The 21,895-nt window shown below is 60.4% G+C and overlaps 1 protein-coding gene across 7 annotated transcripts in view; it reads right to left on the bottom strand.

Annotated features, from left to right (window-relative positions):
* EPB41L1 (erythrocyte membrane protein band 4.1 like 1) overlaps positions 1–21,895 on the bottom strand; it is a 58,569-nt gene that overhangs the window by 15,747 nt on the left and 20,927 nt on the right. For 4 of the 7 annotated variants that reach the window (XM_056507224.1, XM_056507221.1, XM_056507225.1 and 1 more), the window contains exons 3-14: positions 11,207–11,397; positions 10,373–10,537; positions 9,709–9,813; positions 9,590–9,632; positions 8,884–8,959; positions 8,509–8,727; positions 8,335–8,422; positions 7,923–8,075; positions 7,142–7,239; positions 6,827–7,002; positions 6,067–6,215; positions 3,684–3,875 (exon numbers count right to left, since the gene is read on the bottom strand). In XM_056507224.1, coding sequence (XP_056363199.1) covers positions 3,684–3,875; positions 6,067–6,215; positions 6,827–7,002; positions 7,142–7,239; positions 7,923–8,075; positions 8,335–8,422; positions 8,509–8,727; positions 8,884–8,959; positions 9,590–9,632; positions 9,709–9,813; positions 10,373–10,537; positions 11,207–11,380 — 1,638 coding nt within the window. In that variant the 5' untranslated portion in view covers positions 11,381–11,397. Of the gene's footprint in view, positions 1–2,471; positions 2,699–3,683; positions 3,876–5,547; positions 5,584–6,066; positions 6,216–6,826; positions 7,003–7,141; positions 7,240–7,922; positions 8,076–8,334; positions 8,423–8,508; positions 8,728–8,883; positions 8,960–9,589; positions 9,633–9,708; positions 9,814–10,372; positions 10,538–11,206; positions 11,398–21,895 lie in introns of those variants that run through there. The other 3 variants (XM_056507220.1, XM_056507222.1, XM_056507219.1) reach the window with 2 other exon arrangements.

The raw sequence follows: 21,895 nt of genomic DNA, 5'->3' as shown, positions 1-21,895 counted from the left end.
GGGAGGTGCCAGACCCTGGCAGTGCCAGGACAGCCACAGGGATGGGCAGCAAGGGCACCCTCCTCCTCTGGTGCCAGAGGGATCCCTGGCAGGGACTCTGCCCTGGCCAGGCAGCCCCACTGAGCACCAGGGTCTGACCCCCAGACCCCTCCAGCAGGAGCCTCTCCCATAGCCCTTACCCTGCACCAGCTGCTCTCAGCTCCCTTCCTGCACACCTGCCTCCAGCACAGCTTCTGGTCCTTCCCAGTCCATGGAAATGGGAGCAGAGCCCATCAGGAGTAGTGGCTGCACCTTGGCCATTCCCAGCTGGGTTTGCATCACCCCAAGCTGGGAGGGTCACTGGCTGCTGGTCAGCCCAGGCTGGTGTCTGGCACTCACTCCCTCAGCACTGCTCCTGCCACTCACTCTCCTGAGGGTGCAGCAGCTCCTCTGCTGGTCCTGCCCTGCTGTCCCACTGCTGAACTTGTTCTCAGGCAGGACAAGGATGGACAGCTTGTGGGCACATGTACACATCTCCTCAGCAAAGCCCTCTCATCCCTCTCCTCTGGCTGCAACCAGAGTCCTTCAGAGGACACCTTCCCTGGGCAAATGGGATGAGTTTCTTCAGGCTCCTCCTCTGAGTTAAGGCCCAAGATAAATGTTGTAGGTTAAAAAGTCTGACCTCTGTATTAATCCATGACAGGACCTCTTCACCAGTCAGGAAAACCCCAGAGTTTCAGATGTATTTCCAAACCAGCTTCTTCCTTCTCCTTAGACTCTTGAGATGAGCACAGTCCTGCTCAAGGGACATCTAGCTCCTCCTTGGTGTGAACTCTGCTCTGGAAGGCTCAGTGCCAGCTCCAGCCACAGCTCAGGGCAGTCCTTGTGTCTCCAGAGCCTGAGGGCTCTGGGGGATGCCTGGAGCAAATCTCTGGGTGCTGGGGTACATCCCCCAGGGAAGCAGGGAGTTCATGAGCTTTGGATGTCAGTAGGCTGGAGGATGGAGCCACAGCAAAGCTGCCTCCAGAAGGGATGATTGTGGGAAGGGTGTGTCCAGAGACTGGCCTTGACCTCCCAAGGGATAAAAGACTTTCACACTTCCCTGCTCTCCTTCCCTCCCTATGCATCTGCTCTTGGGACAGGAGCAGCTGGGGAGGCCATTCCCCCTGTGGCCTAGGCAGCACAAGAGACAGAAAGGAAAGAGGGTAACAGGGAGCAGAGACAGCCTCTGCCCCTGCAACGGGGGCTCAACCTCAGAGAGCCCCAAGCATGGGGAAGGCTCCTCCCCTGGGCATCCTTAGGGCCCCTGCTGCTCTCTCTGCTCTGAGGGAGATGCAGCTCACCTGAGAGGAAAGCACAGCCTCAGGCTGGATAATGAGGCAATCAGATGTTGGCACAAACCAGGGAGCTGGAAGTGACAGACCACCCAACCTCACGGGCACCAGGGGACCTTCTGGCAGTGGTGAGAGCTCCAGGCTCTGCACATGTGCTGTGCTTGTGCCATCACCCCTTGGGGCCATGAATCTCTCATGGAGACCACAGGCTCTGGCCTGTGGGGACATGTCAGGGCTGAGTCTCAGTCACAGAGGCCTGGAGAGAAACCACTGGTGAGGCCACCTTAGCACCTGCACCCCAGCTCAGGCCAGGCACCCCGAGGGCAAGACTGACTCCAGAGATGTGTGTGCACCTCACACCTGCTGTTTCTGTCCTCCAGCTCAGGAATACTGCAATGGCAGTGTGCCAACATGGACCAGGAGATGCTGCTGCTCCATTGAAGGTGCCATATCCCTGCTGAAGTGCAGGCTGTGCCCAAGCCCTCCTTAACCCCCATCCTGCCTCCTGGGGATTGCTTCAGCCAGCCCAGCTTCAGGCTCCTATCTGTGCTACTGACTTCTGTATGGACTAAGGGACATGCACATGGAGCAGGAATGTGTCCAGCCTGTCCTCCACCCCTCTGCCTCTCTGGGGTGCTCAGGCAGGACAAGTGTCCCATCACCCCTGCCCCTGGGGCCAACCATGCCACAACCAAGGCTCAAACCCCAGCCTTCTGCTCAGTGAAGGCACCACTCTAGGCTGACCCCTCCCCTGAGCTAAACCTGCAGTTTAGGGGTGCTGAGAGCTCACACTCCTCACACTGATGGAGCATGACATGGCTGTGCACAGGCATGGGTCCAAGGATTCCCTTTGTCAGGGTGCCTGGGCCTAGGGAACTGCAGCTGCAGTCAGGACAGCCTGAGGCTGCTGGAGCAGCCCCCCCAGGCCATTGGGATCCTCAGTACTGGGCTCCAGCACAGCCCCACACCACGCTGGGAGCTCTCTCCAGGAACACATCTCAGAGTCCAGCAGGAACAGCCAGGGGAGAGGTTTCACCAACAGCCCTGTCCTGCCTGCCACCAGAAAGGGGACCCACCCAGGGGCAGCTCTGCTCAGAGGGCACAGGCTGGGGAGCCTACAGACAGTGAGGGGTGGGGAAGAAAGGGGATGGTGACAACCTCAGGAGAGGAGACAAGGCTTTTCTGTGTGAAAGACTCCATGCTTAGGGAAGCTCCATGCTCAGATGCAAAATCGTCTAAGGTGTCCTCTTCCATCGTCTGTGCCAGCACGGACACCCCAGCACCCACGGGGAGAGAGGGAGACAGAGACAGAGACAAAGAGAGAGAGAGAGAGAGAGAGAGAGAGAGAGAGAGAAAGGGAGAATTTGAGAAGGAATGAAGGAACAAAGGGTGGGCAGGTGAGTGAGTGGATGAATGGATGGAAGGATGGATAGATAGATGGACAGAAGTCACAGCTGTGCCAGCTCTAGATGCTCCATTCACATCTCTGCACCTGATATAGTCCATGGTAAAAGCAATGTGGGGGAAAAGCCCCTCTTCCACTTCCCAGCCAAGTGCTCTGTGAGGGGCCACAACCCCCTGCAGCCCTGGGAACCCAGTGGGAACACGGGCACATCCCCAATTCCCTGCAGAGCCTGTGCCCTCCCCGTGGCAGGGGGCAGCCAGGGCAGAGCAGCCCCATGTGTGGCACCCACCCTCCTGGAGCCACATCCCCTGCTGTGGGTACAGCTCAGAGCCCCTGAGGGGACAGCAGGCAGGGACAGGGCACCCAGGCTGGCAGGGGGACACTCTGGTCACATGCTGCCTGCAGCAAGCTCAGCAGGGCCCCAGAGCCCAGCTGTGCCACATCCACACCCCTCCAGCACTGGGGACTCTGCCCTGGCACCCCAATTACAGTGCTCCTGTTGGTCCCAGTGCAAAGCCAGTGTGCAGAATGCCCAGAAGGGAGGATGTGGCTGTGGAATGCCAGCGTGGCACCACTCATCTTCAACCTCCTCCCACGACCCAGGTTCCACTGCTGAGAGCACCACAGGGCACCCCTGCACAGGGGCCTGGTCCTGCTCTGCTGGGAACACACCCGGGCAGGAGCTGCACTGGCACTGCCTCACAGGCTGCTCCAGCGAAGAATGAGCAAAACCCCACTCCATGGGCCACCAGAGCACCAAAACACCTTCAGACAAGGGCTGTTCAGTCTCCTGCAGTGCCCAGGGAGGAGCCCCCCCAGCAGTGAAAAGGGTTCAAAAACTTAGAAACAACACCCCTGTCCCCAGCATGTCACTCCCACCATGCTTTCTCAGGGCAGCACAGGAGCTGAAGGACTCCTTCCCAACAGATCCTGATCCTCTCTGGAAGAGAAGCAGCAGAACGAACCTCAGTGGCCTTTTCAGGGGTTCCCTTTGGTGTTTCATCCTCGTGCTTGGGTGAGGAAGAGGCTGGTGAGGAAGGCAGCCTCCTATCCCGGTCCCTGTGAACCAGTTTGCTGTTGGGCTCCTTCAGGGTCCGCTTCAGCTCATTGATGCTGGCCTGATGCTTCAGCAAAACATCCTCTGGCTTGTCTAAAAACTTGGGAAGCAGAGAGGAAGAGAGTAATGGTTAAAGCAGCAGCCCAGTCCAAAGGCATGAGCAGGGGCAGCGGGAGGGTTGGTGTCACACTGGGCTGCAATTCTGGGTCTCAGGAGCCAAATGAGGAGAGTAATGGGGCACCATGGGCTGCAGGTCTCACTGTAGGAGAGGGAACAGCTTTCTCTGCAGGCAGCAGCAGAAGGGCAGCACGGGGCTGAGTGTGTGTGACAGGTGAAGGGCATGGCATGGCCTGGTGGCATCTCCAGGGCTCTCTGTCCTCCTGGCTGGGGACAAGCTAAAGCTTCCTGGAGGGGAGAGTGGGCTCTCCCTTGGGATCAGCAAGGAATGGGGCCCTGCTGGAAACACCAGCAGCCTGTGCTGTTGTCTGATCCCAGGCACAGAGGGAGCCCAGGCTCTATCTCAGAAAGGCAGGTGAGTGGCATTTCCAGCAGTAATGCAGGCTCTGACAAAGGGGTGGAGGTCCAGAGCTGGGCAGCAATGTCCAGCACGGATCCAAGCCTGGATCCCTGTGGACCAGCCCCAGGTGGGGTGGGCCTGATGTGCTGTGGAGAGAGGACAGCTCAGAGTGCTCAGGGGGGAGGGTCAGGTGTCAGAGTGGCTCGGGGAGGGCACAGGTGCCGGGGTGGCCCCCTGGTCCCGCCGCAGAGGTGGGCAAACCGACTGCCAGGAGGAGCCCAGCTTCTGCCTCCAGCCCAAACCCAAACCCAAAGCTCTCCTGAGGTCCAAAAGGAGGCTCCCAGACACCTCCTCACCAACAGAGCAGAGACCCGTGAGAGTCCCAGGAAAAGCCCCACCAAACGTTCCAGGTGCTGAAGGCTCAGCAGAGCTCAGAGCTCCCGCCCCGGCCCCGCACGTCCGAGCTGAGGAGGGCTCAGGTGTGCCCACCTCTGGGCTGGGCACAGCACATGCACATGCAGCGGGCAAGCGATGAGGTGGGCGGGGCTGGGGCCGGTGCCACCCCCGGGGGCTGCACAGGGAGCCTGGGAGGTGCCCGTGTGGCCAACCCCATCCCCTGGTGTGCTTGCTCCCACTGGCAGCTCCAGCTGGGATCTCTGCTCACAGCCCTGGATTGGAGGCCAGGAGATTCGTTCCTGATGGGGCCAGCACAGGCACAGTTTGTGCAGGGAGGGCTCAGCCTCCCTCTCTGCTCAGCCCCTCTCAGGGTGGGCAGGCACAGGGCTGGTGTCAGTGCTGGTCCCTCCAGGCAGCTCCGAGCCTCTTGGCCCCTGTGGGGTGGGATGGCAGCCACAGCTCTCAGGGGGCCTCTGGGCAGGGGGGATGAGGCAGTTTGGGTCAGGCAGGAGCAGAGCGTGGGTTGGGTGCCAGCAGGAGGATGGGACCAGCTCCACAGGAGAGGAGACACAAGGTGAGGACATGGCAGGGTCAGGAACACGAGCAGAAGCCAGGTCATCCCAATGGGCCAGGGGCTTTCCTGCCCTGCTCACAGGCACGATCAGGGCCACTCTACTTAGTGGGATAGAAGATGCCACAGCTGATCCCCAGCTGTCTCTTCCTCGGGCTCCTCCAGCACCCAACCCCCGGCCCGGTGCATCTTGTATTCCAGTAAATAGGGTGACAGACGGACTTGTTTTGGGAAGGATGGACAGTATGATGCACCAATGAGGACTACGATACTCCAGAGAGAGAATACCTCCTGCTTGTGCCTGGGGGTAGTTTCGTGCTCCGGCTGGCAGCAAAGAGAGGGTTGAAAGTAACCAGCAGGGTCAGTTGAGGGCACTTGTCACAAACACCACAGTTAAGTTGATAGGCTGGTAGGGACCCCCCTCCCCTCCCAGCATGGGGCTGAAATGGGCTAGGACAGCCCAGGGACCAGGGCAGGAGGGGATGGGCTGTGCCCAGGCAGTGCTGGGCACTGATGCACTCAGCCTGTCCCCATCCCCACCCCTGTCCCAGAACTGGGCTGCTCCCAGGTCCAGCCCTGCCTGGGGATGAGTCTTGAGACCATCTGGAGGGCTCTGGGGAATCCAAGTAAAGCTGAACCCCTGGGACAGCTCCACTTCCACTGGTGGGGCCAAGAACCACAACCCGAGGGTCCCACCAACCTGGGGCACAGCTGACACTGACAGGGCTGCAGGGACCCTGCCCCAAGGTGACCCTTCTGCCTGCCTACCCCTCCACCCCCACCCTCTTCTGCCCACCTGGGCTGTACCTTCAGCTCCTTGATCTTCGTCGGGGTGGTCACCTCCTCATCCTCCGTCTCAGAGCGTCTCCTGCTGCCAAACTCACCGTCCTCATCTTGCTTCTCACCCTCAGGCCCAGCATCGTGGTTCTCACTGACGGAGGCTGGGCGGGAGAACTCTGCCGGGGGGACAGCAGGGTCACCCCGGCCCTGCCACCCTGCTCCTGTCCCTGCCACCCTGCTCCTGTCCCTGCCAGCTCTGACAGCTGGGTCACCCCAGCCCTGCCACCCTGCTCCTGTCCCTGCCACCCTGCTCCTGTCCCTGCCACCCTGCTCATCCCAGCCCTGCCACCCTGCTCATCCCAGCCCTGCCAGCCTGCTCACCCCAGTCCTGCCACCCTGCTCCTGTCCCTGCCAGCTCTGACAGCCGGGACACCCCAGCCCTGCCACCCTGCTCCTGTCCCTGCCACCCTGCTCACCCCAGCCCTGCTACTCTGCTCCTGCCAGCTCTGACAGCCAGGTCACCCTTGCCCCAGCCCCCTGCCCCTGCCCCAGTGGTCCCAGGGCACAGGGGAGGGAGCACTGTCCCCCTGAGCTGCCTGACCCCAGCCCTGCCATGTCCCTCTGTTCATGCACAGTCTGAGCTACCCCTCAGCGTGGGACAGCCCCTGTGCCAGGAGGATGCTGCTGGGCACAGCCTCCAGAAGGAAGCCTGATGCTGCTGTGACCCCACCCACCAGGGGCATCCTCCCTCCTGCTGCAGGTGAGCAGTGTCCCTGAGGGGCTGTACCTCCGTCCAGGCTGCGGGACATGGTGTAGCGCTTGCTGGAGGAGCGCTCGAAGAAGGGCGCGGGCCGGTCGATGAGGGCGCTGGCCTGGCGCGTCTGCGCCTGCGTGCGCCCGCTGTACCGAAACTTGGAGCCCATCACCAGGAAGCCCTTGGGGGGTGGCTCTGGGGACACCAGCCTAGGGGTCACAGGGGTGGGAGGGTGTCAGTGAGCCCCAGTCAGGCCCCCTGGCACTGCCCCCCAACGTTCAGCGGAAGCAGTAACGTGTCTGCCCCCGGGAAGGGAGGCCTGGAGAAGGTCTAGGGAAGGTTTCTCACCTGAAGAAGGTGTGGTGCTCTATGCAGACCTTCCAGAGCCTCTTGGCTGAGCGGTGGTTGGGCAGCTTGAAGCCAATGGTGCTCTCAAACTGTTCGTACTTGGGGGAGACAGAGACAGCTTGTTATGGGCACATCCTGCCCTGGGGGACATGCCAGGACCTTGCCAAGGTCCTCAGGTTCCCCTGGCAGAAGCTGTGACCATGCAGATGACCCTCAAAAACCTTCAAATCCATGCTGGGATGGTCCATGCCCAGCAAAGTGATGGGATACAGCCCACACCTCTGGCCTAAGCACTCTCCTCAGTTACATGGCTTTTCAGTGCAAGATAAATTCCCTCCAGAAACAAAAAGCTTTTACAGCTGTTTTGTTCTGAGGGCATTGTTCCCAGGTGTGCAGTCCTTGCCCTCCAGCCTGCTGGAACACATGGGTGGAAATGCACTCTCCCACCACAAATGAGTAAAAATAAAGTCTGAAAATGAATGAAAAAAACCTTGTGAAGATGTGACAAAAATGACCCTCAACCCCCACTCCTGGGCAAGCACCCTATACCAGCAGGGTCACGGTGTCTGTGAGGGATGGAATCCTGGGGTCCCTCAGCTGCTGAAGTCATGAGAGAACATGAAAGAAAATCCATGTCACAGGAAACGTGCTTTCTCGGGCAGCATGGTCATAAATGTGGAATCCTTGGAGCAGAGGCTGGAGCCAGGTGAGGAAATCCTCACCATCAGCCTCAATCCCTCAGGACAGGTATCATGGGGCTGCACCAGCACCTGGCACCCACCTCCCCTGGGCGGATCTTGATGTAGAAGTTACTCCTCTTGTAGGAGATCTTGAGGATCTTGGGCCAGGCGAAGCGGTTGATGCGCAGCCGGTCCCTGTAGATGAGGAGGCCGTTGGCACAGACGCCCAGCATGATGTCGATGCCCTCTGAGTCCTGGAGGAGGCACGGGAACAGGGGGGGACAGGTCAGCAGCTCAGCAAGAGCCAGCCTGGCCAGCAGGGCCACATCCTTCCTGCAGAGTGATGCAGGGCCCTGGCTGGCAGAGGGGACACTGAACCCCAGGCTAGTGGAGTTTGACCTCTGGAGTTTCTCTGGTGCTACCCAAAGGCATGCCAGAGCCTTTCCTGCAGGAGGAAGGTGGGCAGGAGCAGGCTGGCAAGGGGCAGCACTCTGGCAGCCCCCAGCCCCGTACCTTGGCGTGGTGCAGGTCTACCCCGTACATGGAGAGCTTCTTGGCGTTCTCCAGGAAGTGGATCTCTGCTTCCCCAGGGGTCATTCCCCTGCAGGAGACAGAGGGGGACAGGTGGCTGGGCGCCCCAGGGCCGCGGGGCAGCTGTGCCGTGCTGTGTGTGCCCCCGGGGCTCACCGGTAGGTCTTGTGCAGCTCCATGATGCGCTCCTCCAGCTCCCGCGTCTGGTTGGGCGCGAAGCGCAGCTCGCTCACGTAGTTGCCCACGTGCTCCTCGGTGTCGTGGTCACCCAGCTCGGCCTGCACGGCGTAGGAGCCCAGCAGGGCGTGCGTGACGAAGGAGCAGGGCAGGCGGCCCGTGATGATGTCGGCACGGAGCTGCAGGCACAGGTAGTATCTGCAGGAGGGGCAGACGTGAGTGGGGCAGGGGAGCAGGCTGGGGTTCCCCAGGAAGGAATCTGCTGCCCCCCAGGGCAGGCTGGGGCTCTTCAGGAAGATTTGTGCACCCCTCAGCAGTCTGGAGCTCCCTGGGAAGGAGGCCCGTGGTCCTCACCTGGTGATGTCCTCTGTGAGCTGGGCAGGGTCTGGAGGGTAGAACTTCACAGTGAAGGCAAAGTTCCAGGGTCCGCCTGGGGAGGGGAGAGAGCAGTTCAGGACAGCACCCATGGGGCTGCACACAGCTCACAGGAGCATCCCTGTGTCCACTGAGGATCCTGCTGCTCCCTCCAAGCCTTGCACAGGGCAGGAACAAGGGGGCTTCAGAGGCTGCCAGGGGCACAGCCCTTGGGACTCCAGCACAACTTGCTGAGTCCCCCTCAAAGAGCTGGGGACTGCAAAGCATCACAACTGCAGGAGCCACAAGCTCAGTGTCTCAGAAGGTGACACCTTGGGCAACAGCCCTTCTGCCATACCAGCAAGGCAACACCATGGCAAATGCACCCCAGGACCTGTCCCAGCAAGGTCCCCCCACTCTCCCCACAATCCTTGTTCCCCCTGCACATGGCAAGTGGTGCCCAGAGTGGCACCAAGTCTCAGTGAGATCTCCAGTGGCACACACAGGGTCTGTGTCCCCTGCCTCTCACGAGTAAGAGAAGAAATGGGTAACAACCAGCTGAATGAGCAACAGTGTCCCTGTCCCCAGGCCAGCTGCCAAAGGGCAGGTGGGGAGGTGACTGCCACAGGACAGACACACTGAGCCATCCAGGAGCCCCATGGGACACCCCAGGGCTGGGGAGAATGGACCCTCCCCAGGCACTCACTGCGGATCTGCTTCTTGATCTCCTTGGAGGGGTCCAGCCAGTTCTGCAATGAGGAGACAGCAGGTCAGGGGGGCCCCCACCTTTGAGGGGGTGGCTGCAGAGGGGCCCCCCGTGCTCACCTTCTGGCTGTCTGAGTCACAGAAGGTGAGGCCAAAGTAGTCCTTCTCCAGGAGGTTGAGGTGCTCACACACCATGTCAAAGAGCACCTGGCCTCGGGCGTGTTTCTGTGGGAGACACGGACAGCTGATGGCCAGCTGATGGCCCTTGGGCTCCTGGACACCCTCCAGGTGACCACCAAGCACCAATAAACACCAAAACATGCTCTCACCCAGCATGGGTTTCACTCAGGCGGCCACTGCCAGGTGTGTGTCCCCCTCTGTCCCACCCTGCAGCTACTGCCAGGTGTGTGTCCCTTCTGTCCCACCCTGCAGCTACTGCCAGGTGTGTGTCCCCTCTGTCCCACCCTGCAGCCACTGCCAGGTGCCTGAATAGCCAGGCAGAGCTCTATCCCCAGCCATTAAGCTCCTGACTTAGACCCTGTTTTCTCTTACGAGTAGCTGCCAAATTTGATTTCACTTAGCTGAAATCCCCTGCAAGGGTCCTTCTTTCCAGATTTTTAATTAATTTTGAAATTTCAGCTTAAATGGCTATTTCTGTGGGTGTTTTCCCTAGGACAGAGGTACTACAAAGCTGTCCTAGGAAGAGTTCTGTCCTTGAGGACCTTCTGGACTGGGCAGGGTCCCCTCCTTGGGGCCAGCACAGGCCCCCAAAGCTGCGACTCACCTCCACCTCGCACTCATACTCAGATGCATCAAGCAGGGTCACCCTGCACAGGGCACTCTTCACTTTCTTGGTGGTTTTCTGGGGTGACTTCTGGGTCTTGCTGGGAGTTGTTTTGTCAGAGAGTCCATCGGTCTCACTGTAGTCCTTGTCCTCCATGTCTGTGCCCTGGAGCAGGGACACACAGAGAGTTACCTGGCACTGCTGCCAGAGGCACACGGGCAGAGGGGGAAGGCTCTGCCCAGCACAGCAGGGCAGCTGGGGAGGGGCATTTCCACCAGCCAGCATAGCCCAGCCCCCTGGAAAACAGACAGCTGGGGACAGTTCAGCACCCAAATCCTCCCTGCTCCAGCACCAGTGCAGCAGCTCAGCTCCCCAACACCCAAATCCTCCCTGCTCCAGCACCAGTGCAGCAGCTCAGCTCCAACACCCAAATCCTCCCTGCCCCAGCACCAGTGCAGCAGCAGCAGCTCCCCAGCACCAAATCCTTCTTTCCCCAGCACCAGTGCAGCAGCTCAGCTCCCACAGCCCCCCAGCCCACACCGGCGGCAGCCGGGGCTCCCAGCCCGGCCCGGCCCGGCCCAGTGGGGCACGGCAGCGCCGCCCGCTCGCTCCCCGTGCCGGCCGGCAGGGCCATTCCCCGCTGGCCCCACGCGGCTCCCACAGCCTGTCCTGCCCGCCAGGAGCTGCTCGGGCAGCGGCAGAGCCCGCAGCCCCGCCTGAGTGGCTCCTCCCGGGGATGTGCCCCGAGGCCGTGCCCGCCCCACCGCGCTCGCCACCACGGCCAGCGGCACGTCCTGCCCGTGCCCTGTCCCGGCCCCGGCCCTCAGCACTCACCGGCTCCATGTTGCGGGTGTCGGGCTGCGCCCCCAGCTTCTCATGGGGGTCGGTGTCGCGGCCGGCGGGGCTGGGCGCGGCCGTGGGGCCCTGGGCCGCCGCCTCCAGCGGCTGCTGCTGCGCCTCTTCCTGCGCGTTCCTCACCTCAGAGCCCGGGCCTGTCTCCGTTGTCATGACCGCCGGTCACCGCGCTGGCCACCGCACCGGGGGAGAGACGGAACTGTCACAGGGGCTGGGGCTGCTGCCCACACAGCCCGGCTGCGATGTCCCGGCTGCTCGGGGGAGGCTGGACAGGCTGGGGATGTGCCTCGCTCGGACCCACTGCCGGGCCCCAGCTACCTGTCCTGCACAGACTGAGTGAGCCCTCACAGATCCACTGCCAGAGCTCAGATCCCTGACCACTGACAAATCCACTGCCAGACCCCAGATCCCTGTGCACTCACAGATCCACTGCCAGACCCCAGATCCCTGTGCACTCACAGATCCACTGCCAGGCCCCAGCTACCTGTCCTGAACAGATTGAGCCCTCAGCTCCCTGTCCACTCACAGATCCATTGCCAGACCCCAAATCCCTGTCCACTCACAGATCCACTGCTAGACCCCAGATCCTTGACCACTCACAGATCCACTGCCAGACCCCAAATCCCTGTCCACTCACAGATCCACTGCTAGACCCCAGATCCTTGACCACTCACAGATCCACTGCCAGACCCCAAATCCCTGTCCACTCACAGATCCACTGCCAGACCCCAAATCCCTGTGCACTCACAGATCCACTGCCAGAGCCCAGATCCCTGTCCACTCACAGATCCACTGCCAGAGCCCAGATCCCTGTGCACTCACAGATCCACTGCCCCTGATCCCACTCCCTGTCTGTGCCAAGAGGTGGCTTTGCAAAGGGCTGGTGGCAGCAGCACAAGACAGCAGGATTTCATAGTCTGAGCTGGAGGACAAGAGCCAGCAGTGGGGAGGGACACCCGTGACAGGGACCCACCACAGGCTCATGCCCATCCCTGCACAGCAGTGGGGCTGCTCTGACCCGCTGCTCCCACACCCCTGCACCGGCTGGAGCCTTCTCTTGGTGTTTTCTAGGAGTGGGAGGAAAAGCCAGGCTGTGAGTCAGGGGAAAGGCTGCACTGACACAGGAAATGGCAAGCAGGGACAGCTCCACAGCTCGCATCCGGGCCGGCTGGTTTGCTCCCCTCCGGCCACCCCAGCAGCAGCAGCACGCTGGGTTCCCACGGCCAGCCTGGGACCCTCTGGATTCCTGCCTCCAGCCCCAGCTGCCTGAAAAACAAACCCAGGGCCAGGAACAGGGAGGGGAAGGCACTTTCCATGCCGAGATGCTCAGCAGTGTGTTTTGGGAACCTTTAATGCCAACAGAGCATGGGCTAGCAAGGTGTCCCAGGAGGGTCCACACCCCACAGGTCATGAAGCACCCTGTGGCCATCAGCCACACTCCACTCAGGCTGCTCAGGCCCTGCCAGCTCCCCACCAGACCATGTCCAGCTGTGCAGCATCTGCTGGCATCATCCCCACCTGAGCCTGAGGGCTGTGGCTGCACAAGGTGGCTCAACTGGAGCATCTGTGACCCTGTGATCACATCACCCACCCTGCCCACAGAGCAGCCACACCAGCAGCCCAGAGTAATGCCTGCAGATCCTGTTCCAATTCCAAACCCTTCCATAGGCAGGGACACCTTTCACTAGCCCAGGCTGCTCCAGTCCCCATCCAGCCTGGCCTTGGGCACTCCCAGGGATCCAGGGACAGCCACAGCTTCTCTGGACAACCTGTGCCAGGACCACAGCACCCTCACAGGAAAAACTTCTCCCTAGTATCCCATCTAACCCTGTCCTTTGGCAGTGGGAAGCCATTGCCCCTTGTCCTGGCACTCCATGCCTTGTCCCCTGTCCTTCTCCAGCTCTCCTTGAGTCCCTTCAGGCATTGGAAGGGGCTCTGAGCTCTCCCTGGATCCTCTTCTCCAGGTAAGCATCCCCAGCTCTCCCAGCCTGTCCCAGAGGTGAGGGGCTCCAGCCTTTGGAGCATTTTTGTGGCCTCCTCTGGACTCACTCCAGCAGCTCCAAATCCTTCTGATGTTGGGTCCCCAGAGCTGGAGGCAGCTGTGCAGGTGGGGGTCTAACCTCCCCCCTCACCTCTGCCCACACTGTGGGATCAGCCCAGCCCACTTTCTGGGCTGCCAGTGCCCATGGCCAGGTCACATCCATTTTGTCACCCCAGCACCCCCAAGTCCTTCTCCCAGGGCTGCTCTCAACCCACCCAGCCCTCAGCCTGTGCTGGTGCTGGAGATGCCCTGGGCCAGGTTCAGGACCTGTACTTGGCTTGGTTCATGAGGTTCACATGAGCCCCCTCCTCCAGCCTGGATGTCCCAGGACCCTCTGGATGCTCCATCCCTGGTGGATCCACTGCACTGCTCAGGCTCAGCTCAGCGTCACCCCCAGACTCACTATTACAAAGAAACCCATCCCACACCACCGCTCCTGTCCCACTGCTGCCCTTCAGGTGTCCTCAGCAGTGGGAAGATGTGAAACCTTCCCAGGAAAATGACTAAAACTGGCTCTGGGGGTGGAGGGAACGGAGAGGAGGTGACGGAGAAGACAGGGAGTCAAGCCCACGCCTTCCGCTGGGTTCTCAGCCAGGAGATCCCGGCACATTCCCCTCCCGTGCCTCTGCTGGCTCTGTGGTCACCACAGCTCACACCCCAAGCCACAGGATTCCATCCCTTGTCCCAGGGCCACGTTCTCCTGGCCATGACAGGCCGTACAACCCACCTGAGCAGCATCAGCTCCTCCTGACAGACCTCACTGCTTGGCCAAGGCCACCAGGAGCTTTCAGAGGTCACCAGTGGTTTGTTTTTTCCACAGAGGAAACAGAGCTGCTGTTTTTCCATTGCAAATTCAAACACTTGCTCACTCCCAGCCCCAGTCCCTGTGTGGATCATTCCCAAGAACTTCTGCTTGGATCTCAGTGTGTGAATTTTTAATCAACGTGAAATCATGCTGAGTTTTTCACCTGACATTTCTAAACTTTCTTCCAAACTACTTTTTCCCTGCAGTGATCCCTGAGGAAACGAGGGGGTTTTTTTAAGGGTAGCAAGCTGGGAATTCATCCCACCTCACCTTTGCATCTTGAGCTCCAGTTCAAACCTTCTGATGGTGGATGGAGCCTGATGCCAGGTGTCAGAGCTTTGCTAAGGGAGCCTGGCAAATCCCCAGGGACCATGTCCCTGCTGCCAGGGCAGGGAATCCCTCAGTCTCTGGCCTTGCAGCCGTGCTGGGGAGGCTCTGCTCCCTACACAGGGTCACTGCTGGGGCCCAGGAGCTGTTTGAGGGAGCCAGGGCTGGCAGGGGCAGGGCCCTGGGCACAGCCCTGCTGCAGCTGAGCCCTGCAGCTGCACAGCCCTGACAGAGACCACGCTGGCACTGCCACAAGGGCTGCATTCAGGAGCCATTCCCAGCCACCCTGGGGCTGACTGGGGAGGCTGGGGCTCCTCCAGCACTGCCACTCACCCCAGGGCTGCTGCAGCCCCAGCCTGGCAGCACCAAGCCCCTGGGGACGGTGGCACCTGCAGTGGGACGCTGCCACCCCCCGTGGCAGCCTGGTCACCTGCACTCACCTGAACCTGTGGGAGAAGGAGATGGTGCCCTGGGAGCAGCTCTGAGCTGTGGGCAGGAGCTGTCCCTGATGGGAGGGAGCAGCAGCCATGGAGCCCTGCCCATCCCACAGCACCTTCCCTGAGCAAACTCAGCTCCTGCTGCCCAGCAGAGACCCCAGAGTGGAGGCCATGGGTTCAGAAAGGACACAGGTCCCAGAGTGCTGCCAAGGGGACAACTCCACTGAAATACCTGCTGCCACAAACCTGTAAAAGAGCTTTACACCACAACTGCAGTGAACTTGGTGGGGTTCTAAAAGTTATTTCTTCCCAAATGCTTCATACAGGGGGAGCAGGACCCCATCCCACTGGGCACCAGCCTTCCCAGCACCTTGCCTGTCCCTCTGGAGCAAATCCTGTGCTGAGGCTCTTGGAGGCAGGGGGCACAGACCCCCAGACCCTGCCCTGGGCAGGGCAGTGGCCAAAGGGCTCCTCCTGGCACCCACAGGCCCTGGTGCTCCAAGCCCAGTTTTCAGCAAGGGCAAGTTTTCAGCACAAGCCCAGTTTCCAGCAAGGGCTGGCTCACTCCTGCTGCAGCTGGAGCCCAGGGCTGGGGGATGTTATCCTCAGGGGAGAGGGCTGGAGCCAGATGGAGCTCCAGGCTACCAGAACAGGCACATGGGAATGGTGACTGCAAAGGAAGCCTTAGCAGGATCAGAGGCAGACCTGCTTGTCATGCCTGGAATCTCCTCCCATCATCTCCCTGCCTGCTCCTCCTCCCCTTGGTGTTTTCCTCATCCTTCCCCTTCAAGCTGGAGTGTGGATTTCCCAGCTGCTTTGCCCCAGCACATCCCAGCTCCAGCCTCTGCAGTGCTCCTCTCTCAGAGCCTTCCCTTCCCTGCAGCCTGTTCTCCCCCTCCCCTGCCCAGTCACTCCTGGCTGCCGGGCTTTCTTTCCAAGGCTGAGCATTCCCCTTTTCCCCTGGGCTCCCCCTTACACTCCTGGCTCCCTGCAGAGGCTCTGCCCACCCATGAGGCTTCACCTCTGGATCATCCTGGTCACAGCAGGCAGCAGCCCCTGCTGAGTGCCCAAACAGTGGGGAACCAGAGATGGGTGACAACCAGCGACCTCCTCCCTCACCCCTGCCAAGGACCCACGGGTTGGTGGAGGCAGCAGAGCCCCCATTACATTGTGGCATCACACTGGGGGACAGATGCTGCCACAGAGACAGTGGGACATGGGGCACCCTGCAGGGTGGCAGTGGCTGCATGGCACAGGGCAGGGGGCAGGTACCTGCCAGCCCCAGGCAGAACAGAGATGCTCACCAGGGCACGCAGCCCCCCAGCTGGGCAGGGCTGGGCTGGCAGGGGACAGGAGCACAGGCAGTGCCTTGCAGCCATCCTGGAAACCTGAGGGGAGCCCGGCAGGGAGTCCTGGGAATCCTCCAGGGACACAGAAACAGCAAGCAAGGAAAGTAGCCCCAAAGCCCCGGCAGCACACAGCACCCTGAGCCCCAGGGCCACCCTCGGGTCCCAGTGCCACCTCTGGGACCTCACCCCCAGCACGGGACACACAAATCCCCAAACTGCTCCGCAGTGCAGCCTTAGAGTTCTGTGCTGCTCTGCAGCAGGGCCAGAGAATCGTATCAGCTGTTTATGGTGAAGGGGCGGATCAGGAGCACAGGGATCCCCTGCTCCTGCAGACTGAACCCTGGGGGACTGGCAGGGGTAGAGATCCGCAGTGTCCCGAGCTGTAAAAGTGCCCTGTCACAGCACCATAGCACTGTCAAGTTTGGAAAAGACCTCTACGATCAAGTCCAAGCGCTCCCATCGCCCCCAGGCTCCAGGAGCCGCATCCCCCCCAGCGTCCCCAGGCAGCCGCTGCTGCTAAAGCCCGGAGCAGCAGCAGCAGCAGGGCCGAGCATCCCGCCCCGTGCCCTACCTGCCGGCGGCTCCCATGGCTCCGGCGCGGCTCATCCCGCCGGGCTGGCGCTGCGGCCGAGGCAGCGCTTTCTGCAGAGCCGCCCCTTCCCACGCCCCGCGCACTGACGGATGGGCGGAGGGATGTGCGCGGCAGCCGCAGCCGGGCGGGATGGGATGGGCTGGGCTGGGATACAGGGATGGGATGGGATGGGATACAGGGATGGGATACAGGGATGGGATACAGGGATACAGGGATGGGATACAGGGATGGGATACAGGGATACAGGGATGGGACACAGGGATGGGATACAGGGATGGGATGGGATACAGGGATGGGATACAGGGATGGGATGGGAGCAGGCACTGGCAGCCCGGAGCAGGGCTGCCCTCTCACTGTCCCCCGGCGGTGTCGGTGCTGCCCCCATCGCCCCCCATCCCCACAAACACCTGACTCATCCCGGGCCGGGCCAGGATCCCTCTGCACATCTTTATGCCAAGGTAACCTGGCCCTGCCCGGCCCTGCCTTGGCTCCTGGGCTGTGCTGCCATCAGAACCCAGCACCCCGCTCGCCCCAGGCTGGCCCGAGCTGCCCCAGCAGCGGCGGCTGAACAGAGGCTCTTTCATCCGCCCTGCCAGGGTGAAGTGCCAAGCGTGACACCCGGCACATCCCTGCCTCCAGGGCACGTCCCTGCTCGTCCCCTGCTCCCCAGGTTCATCCCCCCTCTCGAGGGACAGCCCCAAGAGCAAACACGGGGGGACACTCTGCCTGCACCCCACGAGGCAGCAGGGGGGTTCCTGCAGCCCAGCACGGACCTGCCGGGCAGAGGGACAGCCCCTGCTGTCAGCAGGTGATGGGGACAGCCAGAGCACAGGCAGGGACACGGGCAAGGGCCCAGCAGGGCCAAAGCACAGGAGTCTGGCTGGGAGACCCCCATCAGGCTCTGGCTGTTGGGGTACAGGCACTCACTGTGTGGGTGACCACGCTGGATGCAGAAGGAGAAGCCCAGGCTGCCCAGCTGCTCACCAGTATGAGCTCCTCAAGTGGTACCCACGGGCTGGGATACTCACAGGCTGCTCCCCCAGCCCAGAATCAGACAGGCAGGGAGGGGTCTCAGCCCCAAAAACCCTCCCTCCGAGCCCTTCCCAAGGCTGGGCACCTACACAGGATCTCCTGAGCCACTGGACTGGGACAGCCCAGGGGGTCCCATTAAGAACACAGAAGCCTGCAGCCAGGGAGAACCAGTAATCCCACACTTCCCAGCAAACTCCTACTCCTCCAAAATCCTTGTCTGGTCTGCACCCTAACCCAAGTGCAACCCCCACCATTCAGGCAGGCCAAGGGCCCCCCCAGACCCTGCAGCCCCCATGGCACCTCTCACATCCCTGTGACCCCCCATGGCACAGGAGGGCACTGCTGCATCCCCACATCCCTGTGACCCCCCATGGCACAGGAGGGCACTGCTGCATCCCCACATCCCTGTGACCCCCCATGGCACAGGAGGGCACTGCTGCATCCCCACATCCCTGTGACCCCCCATGGCACAGGAGGGCACTGCTGCATCCCCACATCCCTGTGACCCCCCATGGCACAGGAGGGCACTGCTGCATCCCCACATCCCTGTGACCCCTCATGGCACAGGAGGGCACTGCTGCATCCTCACATCCCTGTGACCCCCCATGGCACAGGAGGGCACTGCTGCATTCTCACATCCCTGTGACCCCCCATGGCACAGGAGGGCACTGCTGCATCCCCACATCCCTGTGACCCCTCATGGCACAGGAGGGCACTGCTGCATCCTCACATCCCTGTGACCCCCCATGGCACAGGAGGGCACTGCTGCATTCTCACATCCCTGTGATTCCCCATGGCACAGGAGGGCACTGCTGCATTCTCACATCCCCATGGTCCCTCATGGCACAGGAGGGCACTGCTGCATCCCCACATCCCTGTGACCCCCCATGGCACAGGAGGGCACTGCTGCATCCTCACATCCCTGTGACCCCCCATGGCACAGGAGGGCACTGCTGCATCCCCACATCCCTGTGACCCCCCATGGCACAGGAGGGCACTGCTGCATCCCCCACTGTCATGGTTTAGTGACTCAGGCAGGGATGCAGAGCTCCCTCAGACCACAGTGGGACACAGCTCAAGTCCTGGAAGAAGTCAGGGCTGAGCTGGGTTTGGTTTCAGTGCAGGGCCCCAGGAAGCCCTTAGATCCCAGCAGAGGATAATGTGGGGGCAGAGAGGCCCTGGTCTCATCCCTGCACCATCACCCTGGCAAAGCTCCCAGCCATCCTTTTGGAGGCATTTGGGAACCTGGAGGAAGGCAGAGAGCAGCTGATAGAGCCTCTGACTTCAATCACCAACATGTTCCTCGCTAATTTGGTAGCAATAAAGCTGGGGTGGAGGGATGGGAGGGCTGGCAAACCAATCCCTGCTGTGCTGGAAAGGCTGGAAAATCGATTGAAAAACATCACCTGAACTAACCCTGGGCACATCCCTGCCTGGACACTCTGCCATGCCCACAGGGAAGCAGGGAAGAGCTGGGGGCACTGCTGGCACCAGGAGCAGGGGAGGGGATGCCTGCAGCACTGGGAACATGGACTGGGCCCTGCTTGGCTCTCAGGCACAGGGGTGTGATGGGGGCCCTGTGGGACCAGACTGGCCTCTGCTGGGGACAAGGACTGTCCTCCCCATGTCCCCTCCCTGAGCTCACCCAGTCCTGACAGAGCCAACTGAGGCACAGCAAGGCACCCTCCCTGCCTCTCACCAGGGAGGGATGTTGGCATTTGGGACCATCCTCATCCCATCAGCATCCAGGGAAGGACCATGGCCAGACATCCCCCTTGAGCTGGACCACAGCAGCCCTGGCAGTGATGGATGGCAAGAGGTTCAGCCTGGAACAACCTTTCTTACCTGGCTTTGACTCTACTCTGCTAAGAAAACATTCCTCCAGTCTCACTTCTGTACAAATTTACAGCAACAGCATTTGTGTCCTCACAAAGCTGAGGAGAATCCTTTGGCATCCAAGTGCTCAGGCTGCTTTCCCTGTTTGAGTTCAGGATGTATTTACAATGTCTGGTTTATCCACATTAAAGCAGCATCACCCCCACACAGCCAGCACACCCTGAGCCCTCCTGCACAAACCCCAAAGCACCAGAGTCCCCAGCCCTGCCCACAGCACCCAGCCCTGACCCTGAGTGTCTGAAACTCTGTCCTGAGCCCTACAGCACGTGTGGCTTAGCTGGGCTCCAGCTGCTGCAGGGAAACTGGAACTTGGAAATTTCCATCCTCTGAAGCACCTCACAGATACATAAAAGGACTAAAAGGGTGTCAAAGGAGATTGAACAGAAGCCAGGAATAGCATCCAGGGAAGGACCATGGCCAGACATACCCCTTGAGCTGGACCACAGCAGCCCTGGCAGTGATGGATGGCAAGAGGTTCAGCCTGGAACAACCTTTCTTACCTGGCTTTGACTCTACTCTGCTAAGAGAACATTCCTCCAGTCTCACTTCTGTACAAATTTACAGCAACAGCATTTGTGTCCTCACAAAGCTGAGGAGAATCCTTTGGCATCCAAGTGCCCAGACACAACAAACACCCAAACTGAGAATCTCTCAGTGACTTGCAAAATGCAACCAAAAAACCCTCCACTGTCAGGATTCAGCGTGGCACAGGGCACCTGCTCTGCAGAAATCCTCCAGAAGGAAAGCAGAGCCTGGGAGCAGCAGCCTGGCCATCACTGAGGATGCAGAACAGCCTCTGATCCTCCTCTGAGCTACAGCACCGAGGATGGGCCAGCCCTGAGAGGACTGGACCTGTGGGCAGTTCTTATGGCTCCAGCTGAGGGTATCTGAGCCCAGAAAGGACATGGGAAGATGCCCAAGTAAGATGTTTGAAGCATCTGCTTGGGTTGGTTTAGAACAGCTGGATGGGTTTCAGCCTGGAAAAAAGAAGGTTCTGGGAAGGGGGTAGAGCCCTTTCCAGTGCCTGGAGGGACTTGGGACAAAGGGTCTGCAAGGACAGGACACAGGGAATGGCTTCCCACTGCCAGAGGGCAGGGCTGGATGGGCTGTTGGGAGGGGATTGTTCCCTGTGAGGGTGGGCAGCCCTGGCACAGGTGCCCAGAGAAGCTGTGGCTGCTCCTGGATCCCTGGCAGTGCCCAAGGGCAGGCTGGATGGAATCTGGACACCCTGGGCTAGTGGAAGGTGTCCCTGCCCATGGCAGGGGGGGAATTTAATGGGCTTTAATGTCCCTCTAACCCAAACCATTCTGATATTCTGTGATTTCCAGTTGTGCCAGATGTGCTGGAGCTCCCTTGGCAGGCAGAGCACATCTCCCCAGATCAGAGCTGCTGTACCTGGCAGCCAGGCCAGGGAAATGCTGATAAGATGGGGGAAAACATCTTGTGTGGTTCCTCCCACGCTGCCCTCCTTGCAGCCCACGACTGCCTGTGCTGCAGCCCTGGTGTCTCACACCCTGCTGGGGATCAGCAGCACCACTGCTGGCTGCAGAGCTGAGCCAGCCTCTGTGCCCACAGTGCCTCCCCTGAGCTTTAACCCACTCAGCTCAGCACAGGGAGCACATCCATCCATCCATCATCCATCCATCCATCATCCATCCATCATCCATCCATCCATCATCCATCCATCCATCCATCCATCATCCATCATCCATCCATCCATCCATCATCCATCCATCATCCATCCATCATCCATCCATCATCCATCCATCCATCATCCATCCATCCATCATCCATCATCCACCCATCCATCATCCATTCACCCATCCATCCACCCATCATCCATCCATCCATCCATCATCCATCCACCCATCATCCATCATCCATCCATCCATCATCCATCCATCATCCATCCATCCATCCATCCATCCATCATCCATCCATCCATCATCCATCCATCATCCATCCACCATCCATCCATCCCTCCATCCATCCATCCATCATCCACCCATCCATCCATCCATCCATCATCCATCCATCATCCATCCATCATCCATCCATCCATCATCCATCATCCATCCATCATCCATCCATCATCCATCCATCCATCATCCACCCATCCATCCATCCATCCATCATCCATCCATCATCCATCCACCCACCATCCATCCATCCATCATCCATCCATCCAT

The sequence above is a fragment of the Oenanthe melanoleuca genome, chromosome 20 (assembly GCF_029582105.1).
Source record: "Oenanthe melanoleuca isolate GR-GAL-2019-014 chromosome 20, OMel1.0, whole genome shotgun sequence".
In the NCBI taxonomy this organism is placed as follows: domain Eukaryota; kingdom Metazoa; phylum Chordata; class Aves; order Passeriformes; family Muscicapidae; genus Oenanthe; species Oenanthe melanoleuca.
This window is presented reverse-complemented; position numbering and strand designations above follow the sequence as displayed.